At 47.3% G+C, this 25,650-nt stretch overlaps 1 protein-coding gene across 1 annotated transcript in view; it reads right to left on the reverse strand.

Annotated features, from left to right (window-relative positions):
* CDK5RAP2 (CDK5 regulatory subunit associated protein 2) overlaps window positions 1-2,294 on the reverse strand; it is a 723,544-nt gene extending 721,250 nt beyond the window's left edge. Inside the window, exon 1 of the mRNA XM_085609970.1 lies at window positions 2,142-2,294. Within this exon, the coding sequence (XP_085466096.1) occupies window positions 2,142-2,194 (53 nt within the window). The 5' untranslated portion in view covers window positions 2,195-2,294. The remainder of the gene's footprint in view (window positions 1-2,141) is intronic.
* Window positions 2,295-25,650: the final 23,356 nt, after the last annotated feature.

Genomic DNA, 25,650 nt, shown 5'->3' on the forward strand with positions numbered 1-25,650 from the left:
GAGATAGGGGTCCAAACAGTATTATAGATCTTACGCACCAGGTGCTATAATTTAATTAATATGGAGGCCTGTGGCCCAAATTATCCAAAAGTAGGTAATCACCTAGTCCAAGGAGATGCTTCATGATGCAGCGCAGCCAAAACTAACTATCCTTGCAAAATCAACACAGTAGACCAACTCAAACTAATGCAATAATACACTTTAATACGTAGTTCTCTCTGTTACACTTCAAAGGAAAAAGACGGGTTTGGTGTGCATCTTTAAGTAATTTAATTCAGTTAATTGTGGTGGAATTTTTATGCAGTTTCATTGCACCTGCTACGAACCCTTTATAGGACTCGGAACCCCCATCCTAAGGATGAATCATGCACCCTAAACCTGGCAAACAAATGTTCTTTTTTGGGGTCACTTTGGTGATGTCTGGTAATGTGACCAGTGTCGGGGCGTGGTCTACTGGAGTCCAACAGTTCAGTACCCACTGGAATACCCATAGGGGACTGAGAAATAAACAACATAACATAAAGTGTGTAATTGTAAAGCGCACATTTACCAAAAGGGTATCCTGGCGTTGAATCACAGATGTTTACTGTTACCCAACTCAATGGTACTCACAGGTAGGACAGGAATGCCGAAAATATGGCAATTTTGCCAGGGAACCCTAATGAAAGTTTTCCAATGCCAAATATATCTACATTCGTCCAGGTATAATCCTCATTATGTCCTCGATGGGCATCATAATGAAAGGCAAATAATTGTCGTTATGCTAAACATGGACTCAATCATTAAAAGGTGGTTTGAGGCAATGCCACACTTCCGAAGACCCTTCTAAATAAAGACCGAATTGTGCGCTGCTCATTGTCTTTGCCTCTCACGTTGCAAGGGTCAGCTTCAGTTATTAAAACAATACTGCATCTCAGTTTAAGAGACACACTATTTTTTTTTCTTAAATCTTAACTACCACTCTCCTTAGCTTCACGATGCCATTAGGCAAACGTGTGTTCGTAAAATACATGTACACGACTAATTAATGTGAGAAGAATACGTTGCCACAGTCAACATTAAATACCAATATCCACACTATGTGTTTACATGGCAGGCATTAGACTGGGATGAATGAGCTCACACCCTGCGCCTTAATGCCGGCTGGTGCATGAATAATGGAGCACAAAAGTAGGCACCAGATGGACATGGGTAAAGTTACACGTAGGAAGGTGGCTTGCAGATTAGTCACCTTTGTTTGGTCTGTAGCCCAAAAGTGTCTGCATATTTAGAGTTCCGTGCAGGTCTGGTGCCTCTTGCGCTGGGGTAGGTAGAAGGAAGGAGATAAGATAAACAATCAACTGCAGATCAGTGGTTGAAAAGGAGCACTACAAAATGATGCGCGGGACATACCAGTCGCTTAAGGCTGGGGCGGGGGCGAGACGCTGTAGAAAACATTAAGTGCTGGCGCTGATGTCTGGGGGGAGGTGAGCCTTCATGGATGGATTCCGCAAAGAGACTGACTAGCACGGCAAGCGCCGTAGGGTCAAGAGATACAAAGGCACTAATGTGTTCTAGAAAGTCATAGGCAAGCAAACTGAGCTAATACGTGATGGGAGATACTGAGCATAGTAAGTCGTGAGCGTTGGTACCTGTCATGGTAGAAGGTGACGGTAAAATGTGACATCCTAGCAATGGGTGGGGAGGACAAGCATTGCATGGGGTGAGCATGGGGTGAGCATGGGGTGATGAGTGCAGTAAAGGTGGCAGGCGGTGCTGGGGGAGACGTGGCAAGCACTGTGGAAGTGAGTGGACAAAAGCGATAGGCGCTACAGTGGATCGCTGAAGAGGATGAAGGATCACAATTTGAAAGTCGGCACCGACCACCTTGGAGTGAACAGTGGCATGAGCAGCAGAGGGTGCGTGAGAGGTGACCAGTCCATGAGGATGCAAAGGGGAGCAGGCGACGCACCGGTTTAAGAAGAAAGCGAAGTTAACAGGAACACTCTAAACTGAGGGTGGAGATGGGGCAAAGGGACTATGATGGCAATGCATGGCAAGCGACAGCACCACCAAGGAAAACTGGAAGTGAAAAACATCAGCAGCAGTGAAAAGTGGGGAGCTAGAAACTTCACTGAGAAGACACACGAATGTTCGCTCACCTGCCATTGAAGTCCAGAGGTAGAGTAGGATCCTCGCCCGGCATCGAATCCATGGTCTGCTGATGATGGTCTCTGTCCAGCTACACTGGGACAGCAACAGTATTCCAGAGTACCGTCGACATCGAAGACGGACCAGCCGCCTGTAGACGTGTCTGCCAACGCGCTACCTTCAGTGCCATCTCCAGCGTAGCCCTGTCAGTCGTATCATTGTTGCAGAAGAGACTGACTGGTAGGAGATAATACAATCGATTAATAAAAGCGTTTCCCCTTAGCTAAAGTCAGGCCAAGAATACAGTAGTAAGCGACACGGAGTCACATAATTAGATGTTGTAAAAATGTTCAATAATTCGACCTCCTGCGCACATCCATGAGGAGATTAATACCAGACGGAGAGCAAAACTAGTCTGCTGGTGCGTTTCTGCAATTTCTCTGTACCGGACTCGCAATTTACAGAACCCCCTGTGCCAGTCCATAATGGGCTCTACTTCTTCGCAGACGCTACACAATACCTTCGCGCTGTGTCCTTTCTTTTTGTCTAGCTCTGCTCCTGACTCAGCGAAGGCGGGCGAAACTATAAACAGTCTGCGCGCCTCAAGCCAGCCTATAGTAAACAGAGCGCAAAGCGCTGCTATTGGCTGAGTGCTCTACACAGTCATAGACACAGAAAAAGGCTCTGTCAACATAGGCATAATAGTGAGACAACTAGAAACACTTTTCGACAGGGTTTAACATAGACAAAACAAAACAAGCATTGATTATGTCATTTTGTAGTGACAGGTACACACAAAAGCGAGAAGCGTAGATTGTGGTTGACACAGTTTGAGCTATTGCCATTGTAAATTTTATTTGTGCTTTTATTTGTAAAATATAAATAAAAGGCAGTGTTATTTGCTATGCCAACATTTTAAACTCTTGTAAATGGGAAACATATTGCATTGCATTTATGCGAGTTTGAGTTATCGTCATTGTTAATGATAATGCCCTTTAGAAACCCCTTCCGTGCGCGGGTAATTCCCGCGCCGTGCGGGCGTTTGTATTAGTGGGCGGGTATTCGGACGGCCGGGAGCCGTCGTGCGCACACGGCCACCTTGACAGCTCCCGGCCGCCATGCGCACGGAAGAGGTAAATGGTTTCGTTTTCAAACAACAGTTTTGTATGCTTCCAGTCCTTCGATTGTGCTGCTGCTGAGCGCGGTGTCCCTGAACTGTACGCCGTGCTCAGTATTACACCATAACACATTTTTTTTTTTAAAACGAGCGTTGTCCATGGGCCTGCTAAAAATAAGCGGCTCTGTTAACAACAGAACGTAATTAAATCTTTTTTTAAACTTGTGTTTTCAGAAAAGTTACATCCTGAGGGAGATAGGGGCATATTGAAAGGACTGTAGTGTGAGGTGACGAAGGACACAGGTGAGCATATTGAAAGGACACTGGTGAGGAGAAAATGAAGGGAGATAACGTTTTTTGTAGATCTGTTATTTGGGAGTGGGGGAGGTGTGCTGTGTCTGCCTGCTGTTACTGTGGCGGCGCTGGTCTGCTTCCTGTCAACAGTTGTCACAACAACATTGTAAAAGTGCGGTGAAGCACACGAGGATGTGATTACATCTGTGTTAAAGACACCGGCTTAAATTAAGGCATGTTATCTCCAAGGCTGGGGGAGGGGTAGTCAACAGCACTCCGACCAGAGCTCAACGGTCGAGGTAGAGCGCCGGGCAGCAGCCTAACGCTATTGTAAACACAGCATTTAGGTTCTCTCCTACACACGTGCACACATGCTGCTCGGGCTGCACCGGCATGGGAACTGACCCCTTCCCTCGGTGGGTCGCACTCACATGGGCTCTCTGGCAGCCTCCTCCTGCTGGTCGCAGACAGAGGTGCGCGAGCTGTGCTCAAACTTTAGATATTTATTACAATTTGTCAGTGTGCATACCGGCTTAAATTAAGGCCTGTTATCTTCAAGGCTGGAGGAGGAGTAGTCAACAGCACACCGAACCACAGCCTAGCGGTGGAGAGAGAGCGCCGGCCAGCAGCCCAACACCATTGTGAACAAGCTGGAAAAAAAAATCAGTGCCCCCTTCAATATGTAACACAAAAAACTGTAGCATATAATGCAGGTCAAACAATACTACTAACACAATACAACATATGTTATGTTATGTTATGTTATGTTAATAAGGCTTCTAAAGTGCACTTTTACCCAAGGGTGTCCTGTCGCTGAGCACTATCTAGCTGGTAACCCTAAGCACCTATAGTTAATCTGTGAACAACCACGTTTTCAACCCCTTCCTGAAAGAAAGGCGAACCGTGGAGTTCCTAAGATGCATTGGTAGGTTGTTCCAGGCTTTAGTGGTACACAAGATAAAACTGCTGCCTCCCCACTTAGCCTTTTTTACTCTGGGAACGATCAGTTGCTTTGCTTCTAAGGAGCGCAGCACTCTCCGAGGGACATACCATTGAAGGCGTCTTCTCAGGTATTCCGGACCACTGCCCATCAAGGACTTAAAAAACGTGCAGAGTGCTTTATTCAATTCAATTCAAATAATCTTTATTCAGATAGGCAGTATCCATAAAAGCACAGGTCAGAAAAACAGTAGCATAAAATAATACCTTAAGAATGTTTTCAATAAAAATACAACAATGACAATAAATAACAACAACTTACATATGTAACATAATCAGAGATAAAATGTTCATATTATAAAAAGGGTCAAGTATGTAAAACAACCACTCCTTTAAATGGAGTGGTAATTCATGTCCATAGCAGCATAGTGTAGTAAGTGTAAATATGCAATTAACATAACAAATCAATTAATATAAGGACAATCAGAGGAAGCAAATAACAGCAGAACGCATTATGGTAAAATACAGTGCGAAAATAGCAGCTTATTATATTAAAGTGCATACAGGTGGGGGCCCTATTGGCGGACACTGGGACCCAGTTGCTCTGCCTCTCGCAGACTGATTCAGCAACTCCCGACCGCCCCGTCACGGCCGAGGAGGTACAAGGGGCCATCTCATTGTTGGGATCCGGCAAAATGCCTGGGCCCGACGGCTACCCCCAGAAGTATTATGCGGCGTTTCTGGATACGCTGGTCCCGCGTTTGGTGGAATTGTTCAATCACGTGGTGGAAGTGGGGTCCTTTCCACCTGAGACGGACGTGGCCACTATTGTAGTCCTTCCGAAGACGCGGCCACACTCTCTCGCCTGCGCGGACTACCGTCCCATCTCCCTTATTAATACAGAGATCAAACTTTTTGCCACAGTGGTAGCCCAGAGACTCCGCCCCCTCTTGCAAACACTGGTTCATCGGGACCAATACGGTTTTATGCCTGCCCGGGGCACTCGGCATTGTATGCGCCGCCTCCACCTCGCTCTGGCACACCACAGCCGTCTCACCCCGTATCTGGCCCTGCTCCTATTAGACTTTGAGAAAGCCTTTGATACGTTGGACTGGGGCTACCTGGGTGACGTATTGGAAAGGATGGGTGTAGGTCCCGCGTACCGGCGTTTGATCCGGGTCCTATACTCCACTCCTAGGGCTAGGGTCCTTGTCAACGGCGTACTCTCGGAACCCTTCCCCATCCAGAGGGGCACCCGTCAAGGCTGCCCGCTCTCCCCGCTTTTATCCGCCCTTGCGATGGAGCCCCTGGCTTGCCTTATCCGTCAAGATCCTCTCATTCGGGGCTGGGCCTGGGACCCGACTCAGATTGACAAAATAGCCCTATACGCGGATGACGTCCTCCTCTTTGTGGCGGATCCCGCGTGTTCTGGCCCGAGATGTCTGGATGTTCTTTTGGCCTTTGAGCAGTCTTCCGGGCTCAGGCTTAATTCTGCGAAATCCACGCTGGTTACCCTGCACCCCACATGGGCGTGCTTTGATTGGCAGACATCCATCCCCCTGCGTAGGCAGTCCTTTAAATATCTAGGTGTGTGGATTGCTTTACACCCGGAGCTCGAGTGGGCCATGAACATCACCCCCCTGGTTACTAGGGCGAGGGCGGACCTCAAGAACTGGCAATCTCTTCCCCTCAACCCTCTTGGTAGAAGCGCCCTTTTCAAAATGATGGTCCTCCCCCGCTTCCTATACATACTACAAAATGTTACCCTGTATCTCCCGGGCAGTTGGTTCCGGGAAATGGACGGGGTCCTTACTCGCTTCCTGTGGGGGGGAAAGAGGCCGCGAATGTCCCTGGCGCGCTGCCGCATACCCCCTATGATGGGGGAATGGGGGTGACTAATCTCCACCTCTACTACCTGGCCACACGGCTTATCGTGATCCATTATTGGTTTGCGGGGGGCTGGTCCGACCCAGCGTACAGAGTGGAACTTAGCTCACTAGATTTTTCGCAGCTCCAAGCCTATCTGTACGGGAGCCCGGTGCCACAGGCTCTTCCCTCCGTCACCAGGGCAGTGCTTATGGCCTGGCGTGCTGCGCTGAGATATGTAAAGTGGGATCGGAGACTTACCAGGCACACACCCCTGTGGAGTGGGACATGGTTGGCGGAGGTTTCCTCTCTCCAGGGCTTTCGCAGGTGGGACCTCATAGGGATTTCGCTGTTGTGAGACGTCTGGGTGGGGGACCATGTCAGATCCTTTGCAGACCTACAACACCGTCACTCCCTCCATTCCTCCCAATTCTACAGGTATCTACAAGTGCGGCACGCCCTTCAGGTCCACGTCCCCTCCCCCGTGTCCTTTCCTGAATTCAGCCCCCTGGAGGCCCAGGTGATGATGGGGAACCTGGGTAGAGGAGGGGTGTCGCGGATCTACCGCTCCCTCGTGAACAACAGCCCTGTGGTCCTAGATCGGCTTCGCGCTCGCTGGGAGGGGTGGTTGGATCCCCTGGAAGACGCAGATTGGAGGGATGCCCTTATGGCACCCAAAACGCTGACGGCCTCCTCCAAGCTGCGTCTAGTCCAACTCTACTATCTCCATGCAGCTTACCTTTCCCCCGCGTGCCTATACACCGCCCGCTTACGTCCCTCTCCATCCTGCACGCGCTGCCAACGGGCTCCAGCTGACTTCTACCACATGGTGTGGCAATGTCCCGCCCTAGCGACATTCTGGACCGGGGTGGAGCGGGAGCTCACGCAGGCCCTTGGGTGGGAGATGCCCCATGAACCGCGGCGTCTGCTCCTGGGGGTGTTTGACGGCCTTGATGGATCCCGGGCTGATAAGCGCTTGTTGGGCACGGCGTTGGCGGTGGCAAAGCGAGACATTGCGGCATTCTGGTCTCAGGCCAAACCCCCTCAGTTCGGAGATGGAGGAAGGGAGTGGACTGGTGTGGCACTCAGGAGGAGCCTCTTTTTGCAACCCGGGGATGTCCTGAACTGTTTGGTAAAATCTGGGGCAAATGGTTCAACTTATTAAGGATCTGAGGTTTTCCAGTGTTTTTGTACACGGTCCCTTTCTCAGTGGAGGGTATGCCCTCCCCCGGAAGGCTTTTATGAATTCTTGTCCCTTCTGTTGCTTGCATTGTGCATGTATAATGTGTCTGCTTCAATGTCAATGAATTCCTTGTTCTCTTCAAAATCTAATAAAATTGATTATCAAAAAAAAAGTGCATACAGGTATAAGCTGTTTGTAAGAAACCATGGTGTGCTAGGCAACAGTTTCTACATGGCGCCCTCAAACATTGAAAGTTATAATTCTCAACAAATAGCAGCTTGATGTAAACAGATAAAATCTGGTGATTTTAAGAGGTGCTCATTGAGGCGCGTGAGCGAACTGCCGCCTTCAGGAAAGAGATTACTCTGAAAATAAAATCCACATTTTTAAGATTAATAATTTCCATGTAAGCTATTCTGAAATCAGTGGTGGCAGTAGCCTTGAAAAAAGGAATCAGAAACTGTTTAGTATATAATAAATAAAAATTACAGAAAAATAAAAAGTGTAGCATTGATTGATTACTCTGATTATCGCAAGGGCAAATCATTTGCCCAAGGTTAATGTTGAAGCCTACGGGGAAGCACAGTAAGTATTTTAAGGTGCCTGCCCTAAGGCGAAACAACAAGCTTCTCTCCCAGCGACTTAAATTCAGTAGGAGATAGCTAGATGGTAAATGGGATGGAGGACAGTTAGTAGATGCTGAAGACATATACCTTATAACTGATGACTTCACAAATTCTATATCATGTCTTGAATTCCTATATTGGTCGTATAAGGCCTCCTGTAGGGTCTTCTTAGTTACGCCCTCTACGCTGTTTGAGTTCAGGAAAATATGGTCAAGGTTTACGCTGATCAAGCTATTTCTGACAGCAGCGAGCCACAGTATATCTCCCCCCCTGTCACATTTAAGGCAGTCCGTTATAATTTCTCTAGTTAACAACGCTGCTGGGTTTTGCCAGACTTTTAACCAAAATATGGCAGGACGAGACCTGATATAATCTTCGATGTAAGGCAGCTGTAGTTCCTGATGGCAGATAAAATTTGAAGAAGAAATTGGAATCCCCAAAAGTTTTCAACAAAACCGTTTTTCTTCCCCCTGAATACTGCTACTTTTTGCGTAGCCCTAGACTTCCACACCATAGGTTGCTGTAGGTATGCATTGTGATTTATAGATTTTATTTATTGATAGCACTACCTCAGTTCTTTTTGGTTGCGGAAGACATAGAATTGAGTTAACTGCCCTTAAAAATGTACTCCTACTATGAGCTGCCCAGGAACCAATGTCTGAGAACATTAGTCCGAAGTATAGAAAAGTGCGAGTGCATAGAAGACATTCAGACCCTACGATAATTGAGTGGATAGAATGTTTTTTGGGACCACAACACATTATAAACAATTTCTTAAAATTAGTACAAAGGTCTAGGCCAGCCATAAAATCAACAAAGCTCCTAACTAAAGTGCGAAATGCGTTAGGAGTGCGGCTCATTAGAACTGCATCGTCTGCATATAATAAGGCAGGGAGTGTATTGCCATTGATTTTTGGAACATCGTAAGTGAGTTCCGACAGGGCATTGTTTAAATCGCTGATGTACAGGATGAACAAGAGAGGGGCCAGTACGCACCCCTGCCTGACCCCTCTACCAATGATAATGTTTCCTGAAACCTCCCCATCCTTGCCGATCCTCACCCATGCTTTCAAGTCCCTGTGCAGATAAGCTAAAAAATGAACTAAAACCTCGTCCAACCCATACTTTAAAAGCACTGACCATAGACGTGAATTATTTACAAAATCAAAGGCTGAGGAGAGATCCATAAAAGCCAGATAAATCGGAGATTGCCGACGATCAAGTTAAGATTTAAACATTGTTCGACTGTTCCCAGTTTGCTTCTGAATCCTAACTGGCATTTATTTAAAATGTGTTCCTCCTCAGCCCATGATCTAATTGTATTAAACAGAATCCTCCCAAGTATCTTAAGAGTGTTGTCAATCAGGGAGATCGGTCTATAGCAGCTAGGGTTCGATCAATCCCTTTTTTTAAAAATCGGAACAATTATGCTGGTGGACCATGTGCTTGGTATAAAACTAGCTACTAGGTTGTTATAAAACATTAAGTAAAAGAGGGGCCCAGAACTCAGGATTGTACTTAATTAGGTCGATGGGAAGCCCGTCTGGGCCAGGAGCCTTTTTACCTAAGCTTTGGTTAATTGCATCTTCGACTTCTGTTATTGATATCTGGATGCGTGCTACATCATAAAGATCAAAGGGCTCCTCACTCTGGGAGGGGGCTGCATACATTTTAGAAAAATGTGCTTCCCAGGCCTCGCTTGTTATGTTGCAACTTATACAGAGTGCTTTAAATTGTGCACGTTGTTTTATTTGGAGCCAATGAAGGTGTCGCAGACCATTTCTAACCGATACGAACCTTGGTGTGCCCGTTAGCAGCCTTGCTGCCGCATTTTGTACCATCTAGAGTCTGTTCAAATGTTTCTTTTGAATGTTTAAGTACAGACTATTACAATAATCCAGATGGGACAAAATGAGGGCTGAGACTGCCGTCCTAAAGCTTTCCTCTGGTAGGAAATGTTTTATTTTTCTCAAGATTCTAAGGAGGAAAAAGCTCGTCGAGACCACCCCACTGACCTGGTCCGCAAACGTAAGTTTGTTGTCCATCGTGGGAGATTGCCCATTTCTTTGGACCACCAGTCTGGCGTCCAGAGGCTGGAATTATTCCCAAATATAATCACCTCCATTTTGCCTGCACTAAGCTTCAGGCAGTTCGCAGACATCCAACCAGTAACCGCTTTCATACAATAGTTACATCTTGAGGCAGTTTCGGCTTCTTTATCCCGCTGCAGGGACAACACAATTTGTGTGTCGTCCGCATACAATGTTAATTGCAGCCCAAAAGATCTTATTAGGGCAGCCAGCGGGCTCACATATATATTAAAAAGCGTGGGGCTCAGGGAAGACCCTTGAGGCACCCCACAAGGGAGAGAGTAAGGCTTTGATCCATCCCTTCCCAGATCCACTGTTTGTAATCTGTCAGACAAAAACGATTTCAATAGGTTCCAGGCCTCGCCCTGGACCCCTGCTCTCGATAATCGGCCCATCAAAACTTCGTGATGGACCGTATCGAAAGCTGCTGACAGATCCAACATAATCAGGATAGCCTAGCTTCCCTGGTCCACTGCTTCTTGAACCTCCTCCGTGGCTTTAATCAGAGCTAGCTCTGTGCTATGTCCCATGCGGAAACCATACTGTGAGGGATCCAGCGCATTTTTGTTCTTAAAAAATGTGCTGAGTTCCACCTAAGGCGCTGTCAGATGAGCTGCGGGGTCAGCTGGAGGCCCCCTTGTCGGACGAGGAACTGGGAGCGGCCCTGGGGGAACTCAACCCTGGGAAAGCACCCGGACCCAATGGGTTTCCGAGTGGGTTTTTTCATCGGTATAATGTGCAATTGACCCAACATTACCGGGCGGTGGTGGAGGAGGCCCGGGACAAGGGTATGCTTCCCCAGACTGGAGACACGCAGAGGTGGTGGTGTTCCATAAGCCCGGGCGTCCTCCGGAACATCACGCCTCATACCGCCCCATTTCCCTCTTAAATGTGGAGGCCAAAGTCCTGGCGAAGGCGCTGGCCCATCGACTATTGCCCCATATCGCGTCACTTGTGCACCCCGATCAGGCAGGGTTCATGCCTCAATGGGCAACCCGGCAGAATATCAGATGGGCTCAGGTGGCGATTGCGGCGATTCAACGACTTGGGGAACCGGCGGCACTGCTTTTGGCGGACATGGACAGGGCGTTTGTTTCCCTCAGCTGGGTCTACCTGTTTGTTCTGCTTCCCAGACTCAACCTGGGCCCACGCTTTCTTTCCTACGTGAAACTCCTGTATACGGGGTTGACGGCGTCGGTGGGGGTTGCGGGTGCCACCTCCTCCACCTTTGCTATTCAGAGGGGAACGCGGCAGGGATGCCTCCTATCGCCGTATCTATTCGCCCTTGCTATGGAGCCCTTGGCGGCCTGGGTGCGTATGGACACCCAGATACGGGGATTTGAATGGGCCACGGCCCTTTCCGATAGAATTGCGCTGTATGCGGACGACGTTCTCTTTTTCCTGACGGCAGTCAACAGGACGGGGCCACGGATTCTGCGTATAATGCAGATCTTCGGGGAAACATCGAGTCTGTACATGAATCCCCGAAAATCCACATTGTGGGTGCTGGGAGGACAGACGGGGGTGGGCTCGTGGGTGACCGCGGTCCAGTCGGCTGCAGGTGGATTGAAATATCTGGGGGTGGTACTCCCTGGTCACGCATTGCTCCCCTACACTTCAGAAACTCCGAGGGGACTGGGAGGCAGATGTGGGCAGGCTGGAAGAGGAGGATTAGACGGAGGCCCTGGCAGCCCCGCGGGGGGCGGCCATAGCGATACGGCTTCGTCTAGTCCAATTCAAATCCCTCCACAGGGTCTACTTTACTAGGACACGATAGTGGCGGGTGGGGATGATCGCCTTCCCGGAGTGTCTTCGCTGTGGTCGGGCTGAGGGTACGTTTATACATACGGTTTGGCAATGCACATCGTTAGACCACTTCTGGAGGAGGGTCTTTGCCTGTCTCTCAGAGGTCCTGGGCTGGGAGCTTACCCGCACACCACAGCTGGCACTGCTACATGTTATGGAGGGGGTGGGAGGCAATGCCTATAAACAACACCTCATGCTCCTAGGCCTGACACTGGTGAAAGGAGACATTGCTAAAGTCTGGAAGGCGACAAGGGCTCCCTCGGTGGGTGCTTGGAAAAATGGTCTGGACTTTTGCATGGGTCTGGAGCAACCCATCTTTTTGGGCAGGGGGTGCCCGCGCAAACACTATAAAATAGGGAAACGATGGGCGGAGTACCGAGGCCTCTGGTTGGAACCTCCGGTGTTAGAGGAGCCTTCAATGCCGGTTTAAGTCTGGGGTCCAGTATAGGGGGAGGGGAGGGAATGAGCAGGGGGAGTGGTGAGCCTGGATTAGGACCTTCTGATCTTATTTTTAATGCTACAGATGAGATAGTATGGACCTGTGCGATCTTTGGGGGGGGGAGTGAGGGGGGGAGTTGGGGGTGGGGTGACATACTGTTAAATGCTCCTATGTATTGTATTGTTGATCATGGGGGGGGGGGGAGTCGTTTGCTGTAATGGTTGTCTTTGGTTTGCTTTGGCAGATGACTCTGGTGTGCAGAGCCCTGCGCAATATATATACGAATTGACAAATAAAATGTGTTTAAAAAAAAACAAACCTCCTGAGTTGCACATTGATGGCCTTTTCGATTATTTTTGCCGGTATGGAAGACGGGAGATGGGTCTATAACTATTCGGGTCACTAGGATCCAAGTTTGTTTTTTTAATCAGTGGGTGTATTGAGGCTGTTTTCCATACTGTACGATAATGGCTGACTCCAGTATGATGTTAAACAAAGGCGTCAGAATGGCGGCAATGACCTCTGGGGAGTTTTTGATTACTGATACCGGACAGGGGTCCAAGGGGGATCCGGATCGACACTCCATCAACAGGTTGGTTACCTCCTTGATCTCAAATGGTGTAAAACTCTCTAATAAGGATGCAGTATTGGATGCCTCGGACATTGGCCCAACTGCCAATTCACCCACCTCACCTTGCAGGTTACTAAAAGAAGAAAAAAGGACTTCCACCTTATTCAGAAAATAGGAGACTAGTGCATCACAGAGTCCTAGTTCGTAATATTGGTTATGGTTCTGAAGAGTTCTCTCGAAGAAGATTTAGCTCCCCTGATCTGTTCCGCAAAAATATGCTTTTTTGGTTTCTAGGAGTAGTTTCTTATAGTTAGTGAGGCTTGCTTTATATGCTTCCTTGTTGACGGTGCTATACCCTTTTCTCCAACCCGCTCCAACCTCTTACAGTCCGTTTTATGCTTCTGCAAGTTGTCAGAGAACCAGGGGGCTGAGGGGAGTGCTCGCTTAGGAGTATACAGTTTAACCGGAGCCAGTTTGCTGCAAGCGGCCTCAATCCAACTCCCATAAGCCGCTGTGGCCTCATCCACATTGATGGGGAGACTCTGGGCAGTTTCTTTCAGGGCCTTCCCTAAGTCAGTGCTATCAATATTTTTCCAAGCCTGTATAACTATCTTCTCCCTGGGCTTTGGTTTATGGCCTTTACTAAAGTAATTCACACCCAACAGTATTTAGGTTCTCTCCTGCACGCGCGCACACACGCTGCCCGGGCAGCACCAACCTTAGAACTGACCCTTTGCCTCGGTGGTTCGCACTAAGATGGGCTATTTGGCTGCCTCCTCCTGTTGGTCGCAGACAGAGGCGCGCGAGCTGTGCCCAAATTTTGGATATTTATTACAATTTGTCAATGTGCATACCGGCAAACACCGGCTTACATTATGGCTTGTTATCTTGAAGCTGGGGGAGGGGTAATCAACAGCACACCAACCAGAGCTCAGCAGTCGAGGTAGAGCGCCAGGCAGCAGCCTAACGTTATTGTAAACAAGCTGGAAAGAAATGCTTCGATTGTGCTGCTGCTGAGCGCAGTGTCCCTGAACTGTACGCCGTGCTCTGTATTACATTATAACAAAAAATAAAATAAACGAGCGCTGTCCATGGGCCTGCTAAAAATAAGCGGCTCTGTTGAGGGGAGACATGCTAACAACAGAACGTAATTAAATCTTTTTTTTAAATTGTGTTTTTAGAAAAGTTACATCCTAAGGGAGATAGGGGCATATTGAAAGGACACGGGTGAGGAGCAAATGAAGGGAGATAAAGTTTATTGCAGAGCTGTTGTTTGGGAGTGGGGGAGGTGTGCTGTATCTGCCTGCTGTTACTGTGGCGGCGCAGGTCTGCTTCCTGTGAAGAGTTGTCACAACAACATTGTAATTTAAGTGCGGTGAAGCATCCGAGGATGTGATTACATCTGTGTTAAAGTTGTGCATTACCAGAAATTACAAGCAGGATGCTCAATCTTGTTTAAATAGTGATTTTATATATGTTATGTTTACATTTTTTGAATGTATTAGATTTTTCTGATGTGCGTACTGGCAAACAGCAGCTTAAATTAAGCCCCCTTCCCACAGTGGGTCGCACTCATACGGGCTCTCTGGCAGCCTCCTCCTGCAGTTCTCAGACAGAGACGCGCAAGCTGTGCCTACATTTTTTATATTTATTACAATTTGTCAATATGCATACCGCCAGACACCGGCTTAAATTCAGGCCTGTTATCTTGAAAGCTGGAGGAGTAGTCAACAGCACACCGACCACAGCTCAGCGGTAGAGGGAAAGCGCCAGTCAGCAGTCCAACACCATTGCAAACAAGTTAGAAATAAAATCAGTGCTCCCTTCAATTTGTAACACAAAAAACGGTGGCATACGATGCAGGCCCAAAAATACTACTAACACAATACCACACATGGCCTCTACTAAAAGCAATTCACACCCAACTGTATTTCGGTTCTCTCCTGCATGCGCGCACAAACGCTGCCCGGGCTGCGCCAACATTAGAACTGACCCCTTGCCTCTGTGGGTCGCACTGAGACGGGCTCTTTGGCAGCCTCCTCCTGCTGGTCGCAGACAGAGGCACGTGAACTGTGCCCACATTTTTTGTATTTATTACATTTTATGGATGTGCATACCAGCAGACACCGCCTTAAATTAAGGCCTGTTATCTGCAAGGCTGGGGGAGGGGTAGTCAACAGCACACCGACCAGAGCTCAGCGGTCGAGGGAGAGCGCTGTGCAGCAGCCTAACGCTATGGTAAACAAGCTGGAACAAAATGCTTCGTCTGTGCTGCTGCTAAACGCGGTGTCCCTGAACTGTGCGCCGCGCTCGGTATTACATTATATTACAAATAAAATAAAAAATGAGCGCTGTCCATGAGCCTGATGAAAATAGGCGGCTCTGGATATAAGCAGTGTGCAAATTTGGGCGCAAACAAAATAATGAGGACGAGACTTTTTTGATAGACATGTTTATCTCTCACACATATAAAAAGCACAGATACGTATGTATATTGGATGAATGATAGGCCTGAGATAACAGCGATTCTAACTGTTGTCACAGTGTTAACGGAGGCGCAATGAGAAGTTGATATGGGCGAAAAGGTGCAACAATAACTTGCTCATTTCTAGAAAAAAACATCAGTTTATTAAAACTTTAATGACTAAAATGTACTTGTAAAACAGATACGTTATAACTTGTACAGTGCTCCGTTCAATCTGCAACATAAAAAAATGTGGCAGATGATGCAGGTCCAAAAATTCTACTATCACAATACGGGCTGCCCCAACTTTAGAACTGACCCCTTTCCTCGGTGGGTCTCACTCATACAGGCTCTCTGCAAGCCTCTTCTTGCCGGTTGAAGACACAGGCGCGCAAGCTGTGCCCTGCTTCTGATGCTCCCAGAAACCACCGCCTCGCGACCCACAGTAGGAAGAAACTCCAGTAGAACTGAACCCTTGCCTCGGTGGATCGCACTCAAACGGGCTCTCTGGCAGCCTCCTCCTGCTGGTTGCAGACACAGGTGCGCGGGCTGTGCCCTGCTCTGGACGCTCCTAGGAACGCCTCTATGTGTACAATGTTTAACAAGCTCTTACTTTCCCAAAAATAAAAAATTCAGTTCGCTGACAAATGTCTATCGGGTCCGGATGGGCGGAGCCAAAAAGGAGACAGGGGGTAAAAAAAAGCCTAATTGTAAATCACAACACAGTGTTTACCATAAACGATGACGCAAGCCAATTAGAAAGATGGGCAGGGCATCATCTCCACTTCCAAAATCTCCTCTACCACAATATGTCTTGCAGAGCGAGCACCGCATGTGCACTGCAACGCTAGGCAAGACCTAAAAATTGATCAGGGATCAATTGTCAATAACATCATAACACAATGGCGCATACACATTCACGCAGAATCCCTGATGCGCTGGGGCCAATTTATACGTCCAAACATTTCTTTCCTTTTATAGATTCAAATGAGACATTTTTTAATAACTAATCCTTCAATATCAACTTTCCTTCTACTTGGTCCATGGACCAATTAGTTGAATGGTTGATGCCAATGATAACTACTGACCTTATTTATTTTTATTTATTAAATTTGTAATGCGCAGCAGCTACCCAAAGAGGGTTTCCTGGCGCAGAAAACAGATCCGAAACATAGATGAAAACATGCAAGCAGGTTATTTGTCAAAAAGCCACGTCTTCAAGAATTTGCGGAATTGAACATAGTCAGTTTCGTTCCGTAGTGCTGTAGGCAGTGCGTTCCACAGTGAGGGGCCCAGATAGGAAAAGGACCTTCCGCCTATCCGGAATAGTTTGATTTTGGGAGTGATAAATTTACCTTGGGTGGAGGAGCGGAGGTTTCGAGAGGGAAAGTAGGGACAGACCAGGTCTTGAAGATATTGCGAGGCATTTGATGTTTTAATTTGATGCATATAGCTCAGGGCTTTGAACTTTACTCAGTTCTCCACCCTGAGCCAGTGCAAGTTTCGTAAATGACTGGAAATGGAGGAGGCTTTCGGGACCCGGCACAGAAGCCTGGCTGCAGAATTTTGCACCATCTATAGTCTGCGGGTTACTTCTTTGTTAGAGCCCAAGTAAAGCACGTTTCCGTAGTCCAGCCTTGACGTAATCAAGGCATTGACCACGGTTTTCTGGGTGGAATCTGGTAGCATCCAGCAGATTTTTTTTAACCATTTAAGAATGGTAAAACGTGTAGCTGCTACTTTAACTGCTTGAGAATGCATGTTAAGCGAGTCATCAATAGTGATGCCCAGATTTCGAGCGTGGGGGGAGGGTGTGGGGAGAGCGCCCATTTCACAGGGCCAGTGTTGAGGACCCCAAAGATCCTTGTTTTTAACCAAATACAAGGACCTCAGTTTTCTCTCCATTTAATTTGAGGTAGTTTTGTTGCATCCATGATGCTATTTTGCTTAGACCCAACTGCAGGGGTGAAGGATCATCTGTGTTCTTCGAGGAGAGAGAAAAAATTATTTGGGAATCGTCAGCATATGAGAATAAGGACAGCCCTGATTCCTCTGCCACATCTTCTAAAGGTCTTAGATACAAATTAAAAAGTAGAGGGCTGAGGATAGAGCCTTGAGGCACCCCATGGGTGAAAGAGTGAATCTCTGAGTGGGCTGTGCGTGAAAAAACTTGAAAGGTGCGATTAGTGAGGAATGAGGTGAGCCAATTCAGAGCTGAGCTGCGGATGCCCAGTGAACTAAGAGTTTTGATTAATACAGTAGGAGACACCGTGTTGAATGCGGTGCTCAGATCCAATAAGATAAGAGACACGGTGTCTCCTGTATCCAAGTGGCGGCATATGCTTTACGTTACCCCTAAGAGGGTGGTTTTGGTGGAGAAGCCTGCTCTGAAGCCTGACTGAGAGGGATGAAGGAGTCTATGGGTTTCAACAAACTGAGTTAGATGTGAATGGACATGCTTCTCTAGAATTTTTGAGAAGGCAGGCAGTAAGGAGATTGGTCGATAGTTAGAGGGTAGGTCGGGGTCAGCATTTGCCTTTTTAAGGAGTGGGTGTATCGTGGCATGTTTCCAGTCAGATGGGATAGTAGCTTCCTGCAGGGAGGCATTTAGTAGGTCCGTGATCACACGCAACAAAGGTGGTTCCAGCTGCCTAAGCACAGAGATAGGTAGAGGGTCCTTGGGTGATCCTGATTTAATGTTGTTTAGGAGTTTTACTAGAGTGGCTGTATTTAACAGGGGCCAAGTATCCAAAAGGTTGTTGGACATATCGGGTGACTCAACTTGGTTGAGGTGTGTGTTGTCTGTTGAGAGTGGTGTGGGTAATGCGGAAGGGGGGGAGAGATTCTCATCTTGCGCGAGCACAATGTCTTGGTATATTTTATCCACTTTCTGGACAAAAAAGGAGGCCAGTACCTCACATTTCTGTTTGTTGAGTGCTAGGGGCATAGCTTGGGTTTTGGAGCCAGCAAGCTCCTTGACCATATTAAATAGCGTTTTAGAGCAGTTAAGAGCATCAGAGATGGTGGTGGAGACATAGTCAGATCAGGCGATTCTGCAAAGATTATGATACTTTTTTAAGGTGATTTTGTAGCTGGTTTTGGATTCAGGTGTGTAGTTCTTTCTCCATTTTTGTTCCATAACTTTACAGTTGGCTTTTTCTAATTTCAGCGATGCGGTGAACCACGGTGCTGGGGGCCGGTGATTGTTTGCTCTTTTTTTTGAAAGAGGTAAGCAGGTGTTAATGGCAGTAAGAAGCCATTTCTGCACTGAGGAAGAGAGTAAGTTCACCAATTGTTTGGAGGAAGGCATGTGAGAGTTTAAAAATGTGTTTCCAATTACTAATTTGAGATTCTAGGACAGAGGAGGTTGGTGTAAGATATGCAGGGAGTGTTAGATTGAATCTAGTAAGAAAGTGATCCGTCCAGTATATTGGAAGTGCCGGGGAGCATTTAATCTCAGCAAGTTTGGAGAAGATAGGGTCAAACAAATGACCCGCCTCATGTGTTGGCCCCGAGTTTAGTAGATTGACATTTAAGGAGGCCAAGTCAGAGATAAAATTGGTGCTTGTTTTACATGCGGGATACTCTAGGTGAAGATTTAAGTCCCCTAGAAGAGAGAAGTTAGCTGTTTTCATGACCACAGGAGTTATAAATTTGGGGCGAGCAAAAGCCCAGGGAGCAGATGGTCTGGGTGGGCGATAAACGAGTATGCCGGAAAGGTTAAACTTTGGGGTAAGAAACAACTTAAATATTGCTGCTTCACAGTTAGGGAACAAAAGATGTTCGAACTCGCATTGGAAATCTTTTTTGAAAATGATGGCTCGTCCACCTCCCGTTTTGGTGTTGCGATCTTTCCTGACTATTGCATAGTTGGCAGGTAAGGCAGCGGCAATATCCGGACCTGAGATTTCGTGGAGCCAGGTTTCAGTGAGAAAGATCACGTCGGGTGGGTCGCTGACTAACAAATCAAACAAGTCAAGTTTGTGCTTAGGGAGGGATCGGCAGTTTGTACTAATAAAGGAGAACAATTTGTTGTGTGGAGTTAATTGGTTAGTGCTGGTGAATTTTTTGTCTTTCTTAGTTTTAAGAATTGGTGTAAAGGAGAAACCGCATTTTAAACATGTTTCTATTTTGTCATCAAGGTGTAATTTTGTACAGTCATGGGACTGAGGAGCACATAAACTCTTTAATTGCTCAGAAGCGTACAGGAGCCTAGGACCTCTCATGGGGCCCGGTGACAAGCTCACTTGGTAATTAGTTTTGGTCTGCTTTTTAATAATATGTCCATGGTGTTTAGGAGGAGGACCAGGGATTCTGGCCCTAGGCCCGTTCTAGGCGCTGATGGGCGCAGACGGGCTTGCCTTTGGCGCGCAAGCGGCGCACCCGCTGCATCGGCCCCTTATGCGCTTCCCCACCTGATGTGTGACGAGTCAGGGGGCGTGTCGCGCTCTGCCGGGCCACCCTCCACTCAAGCAGCCAACAGCTGTGGTGGACCGGGGTCGGAGCGTGTAGCGCGAGGTAAGATCAATTTAAAAACAAGGATTGCTTATTCGGGTTTAAAACGCATACAATGCTTAAAATAGGTGAAATTTGGTTCAAGTTTTAAAAAGCTAGTGCAGCCAGCAGTGCCACAATAACGCGACTTACAGTATTTCAGTCGAGCGTCCCTGGCAGCGGCCCCTTTTGAGCTTCCCCACCTGACGTGTGACGCGTCAGGGAGGCGTGTCGCGCTATGCCGGTACGCCCTCCACTCAAGCAGCCAACAGCTGTGGTGGACCGGGGTCGGAGCGTGTGGCGCGAGGTAAGATCAATTTAAAAACAAGGATTGCTTATTCGGGTTCAAAACACAGACAATGCTTAAAATAGGTGAAATTTGGTTCAAGTTTTAAAAAGCAAGCGCAGCCAGCAGTGCCACAATAACGCGACTTACAGTAATTAAATCGTGCGTCCCTGGCATCGACCCCTTTTGTGCTTCCCCACCTGATGTGTGACGAGTCAGGGGGGCGTGTCGAGCTCTGCCAGACCACCCTTCACTCAAGCAGCCAACAGCTGTGGTGGACCAGGGTCGGAGAGTGTACCGCAAGGTAAAATCAATGTAAAAACAAGGATTGCTTATTCGGGTTTAAAACACATACAATGCTTAAAATAGGTGAAATTTGGTTCAAGTTTTAAAAAGCGAGCGCAGCTAGCAGTTCCACAATAATGCGACTTACAGTACTTCAACCGTGCTTCCCTGGCATCGGCCCCTTTTGTGCTTCCCCACCTGATGTGTGACGAGTCAGGGGGGCGTGTCGCGCTCTGCCGGTCCGCCCTCCACTCAAGCAGCCAACAGCTGTGGTGGACCGGGGTCAGAGCGTGTAGCGTGAGGTAAGATCAATTTAAAAACAAGGATGCTTATTCAGGTTTAAAACACATACAATGCTTAAAATAGGTGAAATTTGGTTCAAGTTTTAAAAAGCGAGCGCAGCCAGCAGTTCCACAATAACGCGACTTACAGTATTTCAACCTTATCAACCATTTAATGAATAAAATGATCACAGACTCTCAATAAAGTTAATAATGAATTTTCATCTCAAAATATTAAAGAGTTAATGCTCAGTTGCATTTGGTCACAGATTACAAACACTGAATCTCACGAAAGAGACAATTGTATATATAATTTTCAAACTTATTCAAATTAAACAATGACTTTATGCAATGAAGGAGTGGATAGAGTAAGAGACAAAAGTTTCAGCAAATATTTATGCCAAACAATATATACCTAACAGAGGGATAGATGAAAAGACAATAGTTTCATCTAAATAATACATAACAATAAATCATTGACAGAGGGAATAGGTGGAGAGACAAAAGTTTCATCGACAAAATACATTAGTAATTAGATACTGAGAATGATTTAGTCTAAATACAAACCGATTGGTCTGTAGTAAAACCACCCCCTAGGCCTAGGAAAAGGTGGGGGTTCCCTGAAACAGATGCAGGGAACAAAGGATATAAGGACAGGAACAGGACAGGTCAGGAACAGCTAAGTCTCTCTCCAAACCGACAGATAGCGACGCATCTCCCCTCTTCTTTCCTGTCAGCCTAAGCTCTAAACGACACCCCATACAGGCACCCAAATTATACCCTAAAATTGACATGTCCATCCCACTAATGTTGCAAACTAACATTGAACTGGTACAGTGATTGGTGGGCTTGGGGGTGGGGGGTGGGTGGGTGTCGTGGTCACACCACCATGATTTCACCTTCTATTCAACAAATAATAAAATTAATTCCCATGGTCTGAATCTCAATTTATTCACACATTCCCCATACAAGATACCATTTTATAACGTTCTTCTTTCATATATTAATGCTCGGGTACAGTAGTTGGCAGTCGCCTGATACTCTGTCAAGTCATATGCGGTGCACAGCACGTCTTGTTTGCCTCATGTCAGAGCGGAATCACTCATGGAAGCCTCCCCCTCCCACATTGGACATGTTTAGGAAGATGGAGGCTCCATCCAGCACACTAAAGTAGATGAAAACGAACAGTTATTAATTATATGATAATGAAACCTTCACTGTTTACCACCCACCTTTCACTATTCCCCATTGATGATACCTAGCATAAGCTTAGTGCAAAAGCGGCAATAATAATTACTTTTTTTTTAACTCTTTTTTATTGAAATCAAGGTATGACATAAGAAAAGGCAGTTCACATGTAAAGTGGCAATAGAGTTATGCTGCAGGGGAGGCGTGGAGCAAAATAATTACAGAACAACAATATTGTAATCGCAGTTCCAACATGCCCAGACCTCATGCAACAGTTTCTTCCCTCGTCTTCGGGGGCTCACAGATCCCTCCTCTGTGGGTTTTCCACTTTTCCCAGACCTGCATCCATTTGGTGGGGCACCCCCTAGCTTCATATATAGCCTTTTCCGTGACCATGCACCAGTCCATATCCTTACCCCAATCCCCTATACATGGCCTTCCACAGTCGCGCGATATTTCGCTTTGCCACCATTAACCCCAAAGTTACCCATATTCGCTCCCTGGAGGTTAGGTCAGTCGGGCCCCAGGCGTTTAGGATGGCCAGCTTTATATTACAGTCAATCTTCTGCCCCAACACCCCTTCCATGAGTCTCACTACCGCTGCTCAATACCCTTGGATAATCGTGCATTCCCAGAGTGTGTGGATAAAGGTGCCCTCCTGCCAACATTGCCTGGAAAAACCCCATCAGAGCTATATCGATACAAACCAGTAATGGATCAGACAGGTAGGACCTATGTAGGAGCTTCAGCTGTACTAGTTGAAGCCTGGAGGAAATGGCCACCTCTCGAGGAGAGGCCACGGCAGTCAGCCACTCTTCATCATCCAAACCTGCTACATCGCAGTCCCATTTTGCCTGCAGCTGGACCAGGGGATCCATCATGTTATTGATCAGCTTTTTATAAATGAGTGATATGGCCTTCTCCGGCAGGTCCCCATCTAAGATTCTATCCTCGAGTGGGGAGGACTCAGTGTGTGAATCTCCTCTACTGAGTTGTGCAAGCAAGGCATGTCTCATTTGCAGGTACCTAAAATATTTGGATCGCGCCAGTTCGTATTCCTGCTGCAACTGAGTGAAAGGGATTATATCGCCTGATTTCCATGTCTCCCACCTTGGATAAGCCTATAAGGTCCCAAGGATCAAAGCCCTTCGAGCGAATCAGTCTACCCAATTGCTCGCTGTGCCAGAGTGGTGTGGCCAGTGTGATCTTTCCCTCCCACCCCAAGCTTTTCATGGCGGCCTTCCACACCTATACCGCGTGTCCAGTGGGGCCAGTCAAGGCTGGTTTCAATCAATGCAAATATAGTGCCCCTTCAAAACTCCCTCCCGGCAGAAGCCATCTATCCATCTGGAAGGCAGGGTCGCCCTGTGGTTTGTACGTGCATTGGTTAATTGTTGCGAGGTGAGAAGCCCAATAGTATTTCCTAATATCTGGTAATCCAATTCCCACATCATACCACCCCAGCTGGAGCTTGTGCGTAGCAATATAGGGGGGGGGGGGTTACCCTCCCAGAGCAGGTGCCGTAGGAGACAGTCAATTTCTTTGAAGTACGAGGAGTCAACATGATGTGGAGTATTCTGTAAAACGTATAAAAATCTGGGAAGGGACATCATCTTAAAGAGGGCCGCTCATCCCAAGAGGGACAGAGGGATCGATTTCCAATGCCAGACATCAGACTGAAAACGTAACAGGGGCGGGATGAGGTTGCGCTCATAGAACCTGGACGAGTCCTTAAAGACCCAGCTCTCCAGATACGTGAAGCCGTCTGTTGCTGCCACCAGCTGAAATCCCTGAGAGAGCGGGGGCATCTTCTCGTGGACAACATAGAGCACTGATTTGGTCCAGTTCATTTTATAGCCAGCAAATCTATCAAACACCCTATATTCAGGACCCTGTTTAGGGATGCAGCCGGTGATGCCAGATAGAGCAAGATATCGTCCGCATATAGTGATATACGGTCTTCCCACCCAGAGGTCCATTTGAGGCCCTTGACAATGGGGTCTCTGCGGACCTACATCACCAGTGGCTTGAGGGTCAGGGCAAAAAGAAGCAGGAACAAGGGGCATCCCTGCCTGGTGCCCCTGCTGAGGGTGAAGGTGGAGGATTCTCTGTTATTGAACACTATTTTGGCCAATGGTCGCTGGAAGAGGAGCCGAACCCAACTGATAAATTATGGGCCCAAACCTAGTTTATTGAGTACTGCGAACATGTAAGGCCACTTGATGGTTTCAAACGCCGCGTCAAGAGAAACCACTACTGCGTCTTCCTGTATTGTGGCGGCTCAGCACAACACACCATGGAGTCTACGCAGATTGAGGGAGGTGTTCCTAGCGGGCATAAATCCCGACTGGTCCGGATGAACCAGGCGGGCAATGACCCTTAGCAAACAAGAGGCAAGGACCTTTGCCAGGACTTTCGCTTCGCCATTAAGCAGGGAGATCGGTCTAGGAGGAGCACTTAATATTTGTTTTGCCCTCCTTATGAATAACTACTATATTAGCAAGCCTCTGGTCTGCGGGCAGTAGCCCCAACTCTTTACTTTCGAGAAACATTCTGGTGAGATAGGGAGCTAATTTACCCGCGGTGAGTTTAAACAATTCAATATGCAAACCGTTAGGGCCCGATGCTTTCCCACCACGTAAGTCATGAATAGCTTTTTAAACCTCCGAATCAGTGATGTCTAGGTCGAGGTCAAGACGCTCATCCTTGGCAAGCGATGGCAACGAAATATCTTGCAAAAAAGAGGATGCCTCCTCCTCCGTATATGGAGTTTGGAACGTATAAATGGCCTGGTAATACTGGCCGAAGGCATCAGCTATGTCTTGTGGGGCGGTGAGGCGGGTACCCGAGTCTGTCTCTACACCACCTAGTCTCTACGATCTAACCAAGCCAGCAATTTGCCAGCTTTGTCTCCAACGTCATAGATTCTACTGAGTGTGGCTCTGTGATACGATTTGGCGGCCTCAGTGGCTAAATCAGTGTATTCCTTGATTTTAATGTGCAGCTCCTGTCGGACCTCCTCCAAGTCCTGCACCCGAAGTGTCCCTTCTAAATGTAAAATGTCCCCCTCCAGGCGGATCATGCTGGCACGCTTCTCTTTCCACAGTCCTGCAATTTGGGCCAGGGCCACCCCCCGAATGACGGCCTTAAAGGCCTCCCAATTAATAATTACTTTACAGGATGCAACATGCAAAATACTGATGCACATGCGGCCTATTTGTGCAACTTCTTCGTTTACTTTCAAAGCACAAGAGTTATTACAATATTATTCATTTACGTGTTCATTTAGGCATGCGCTAAGCAGTTCCCTTATGTTTATGTTGGTGTGCGTTATTTTTACTACATCTACTTGCTGTTAGTACATGTTATGGGAGTATTCATACGAGCAGGTTTCATTTTTGCGAAACCCTGCTTCATCACAAGCAATACACTCAGCTCCATCAGATGCCTGTCGAGAGACGGATAATCGAGACAGAAGGCCAGTGGAAACCCAGACAACATTCCAACTTCTAGCACACAAACATCAAGTATTGGTGAAAGCATAAGTATAACTGCTAGAAACGTGCGACCACATACGTAACCCGTTTTTCA

This window comes from Triturus cristatus, chromosome 1_2, assembly GCF_964204655.1.
Source record: "Triturus cristatus chromosome 1_2, aTriCri1.1, whole genome shotgun sequence".
In the NCBI taxonomy this organism is placed as follows: Eukaryota; Metazoa; Chordata; class Amphibia; order Caudata; family Salamandridae; genus Triturus; species Triturus cristatus.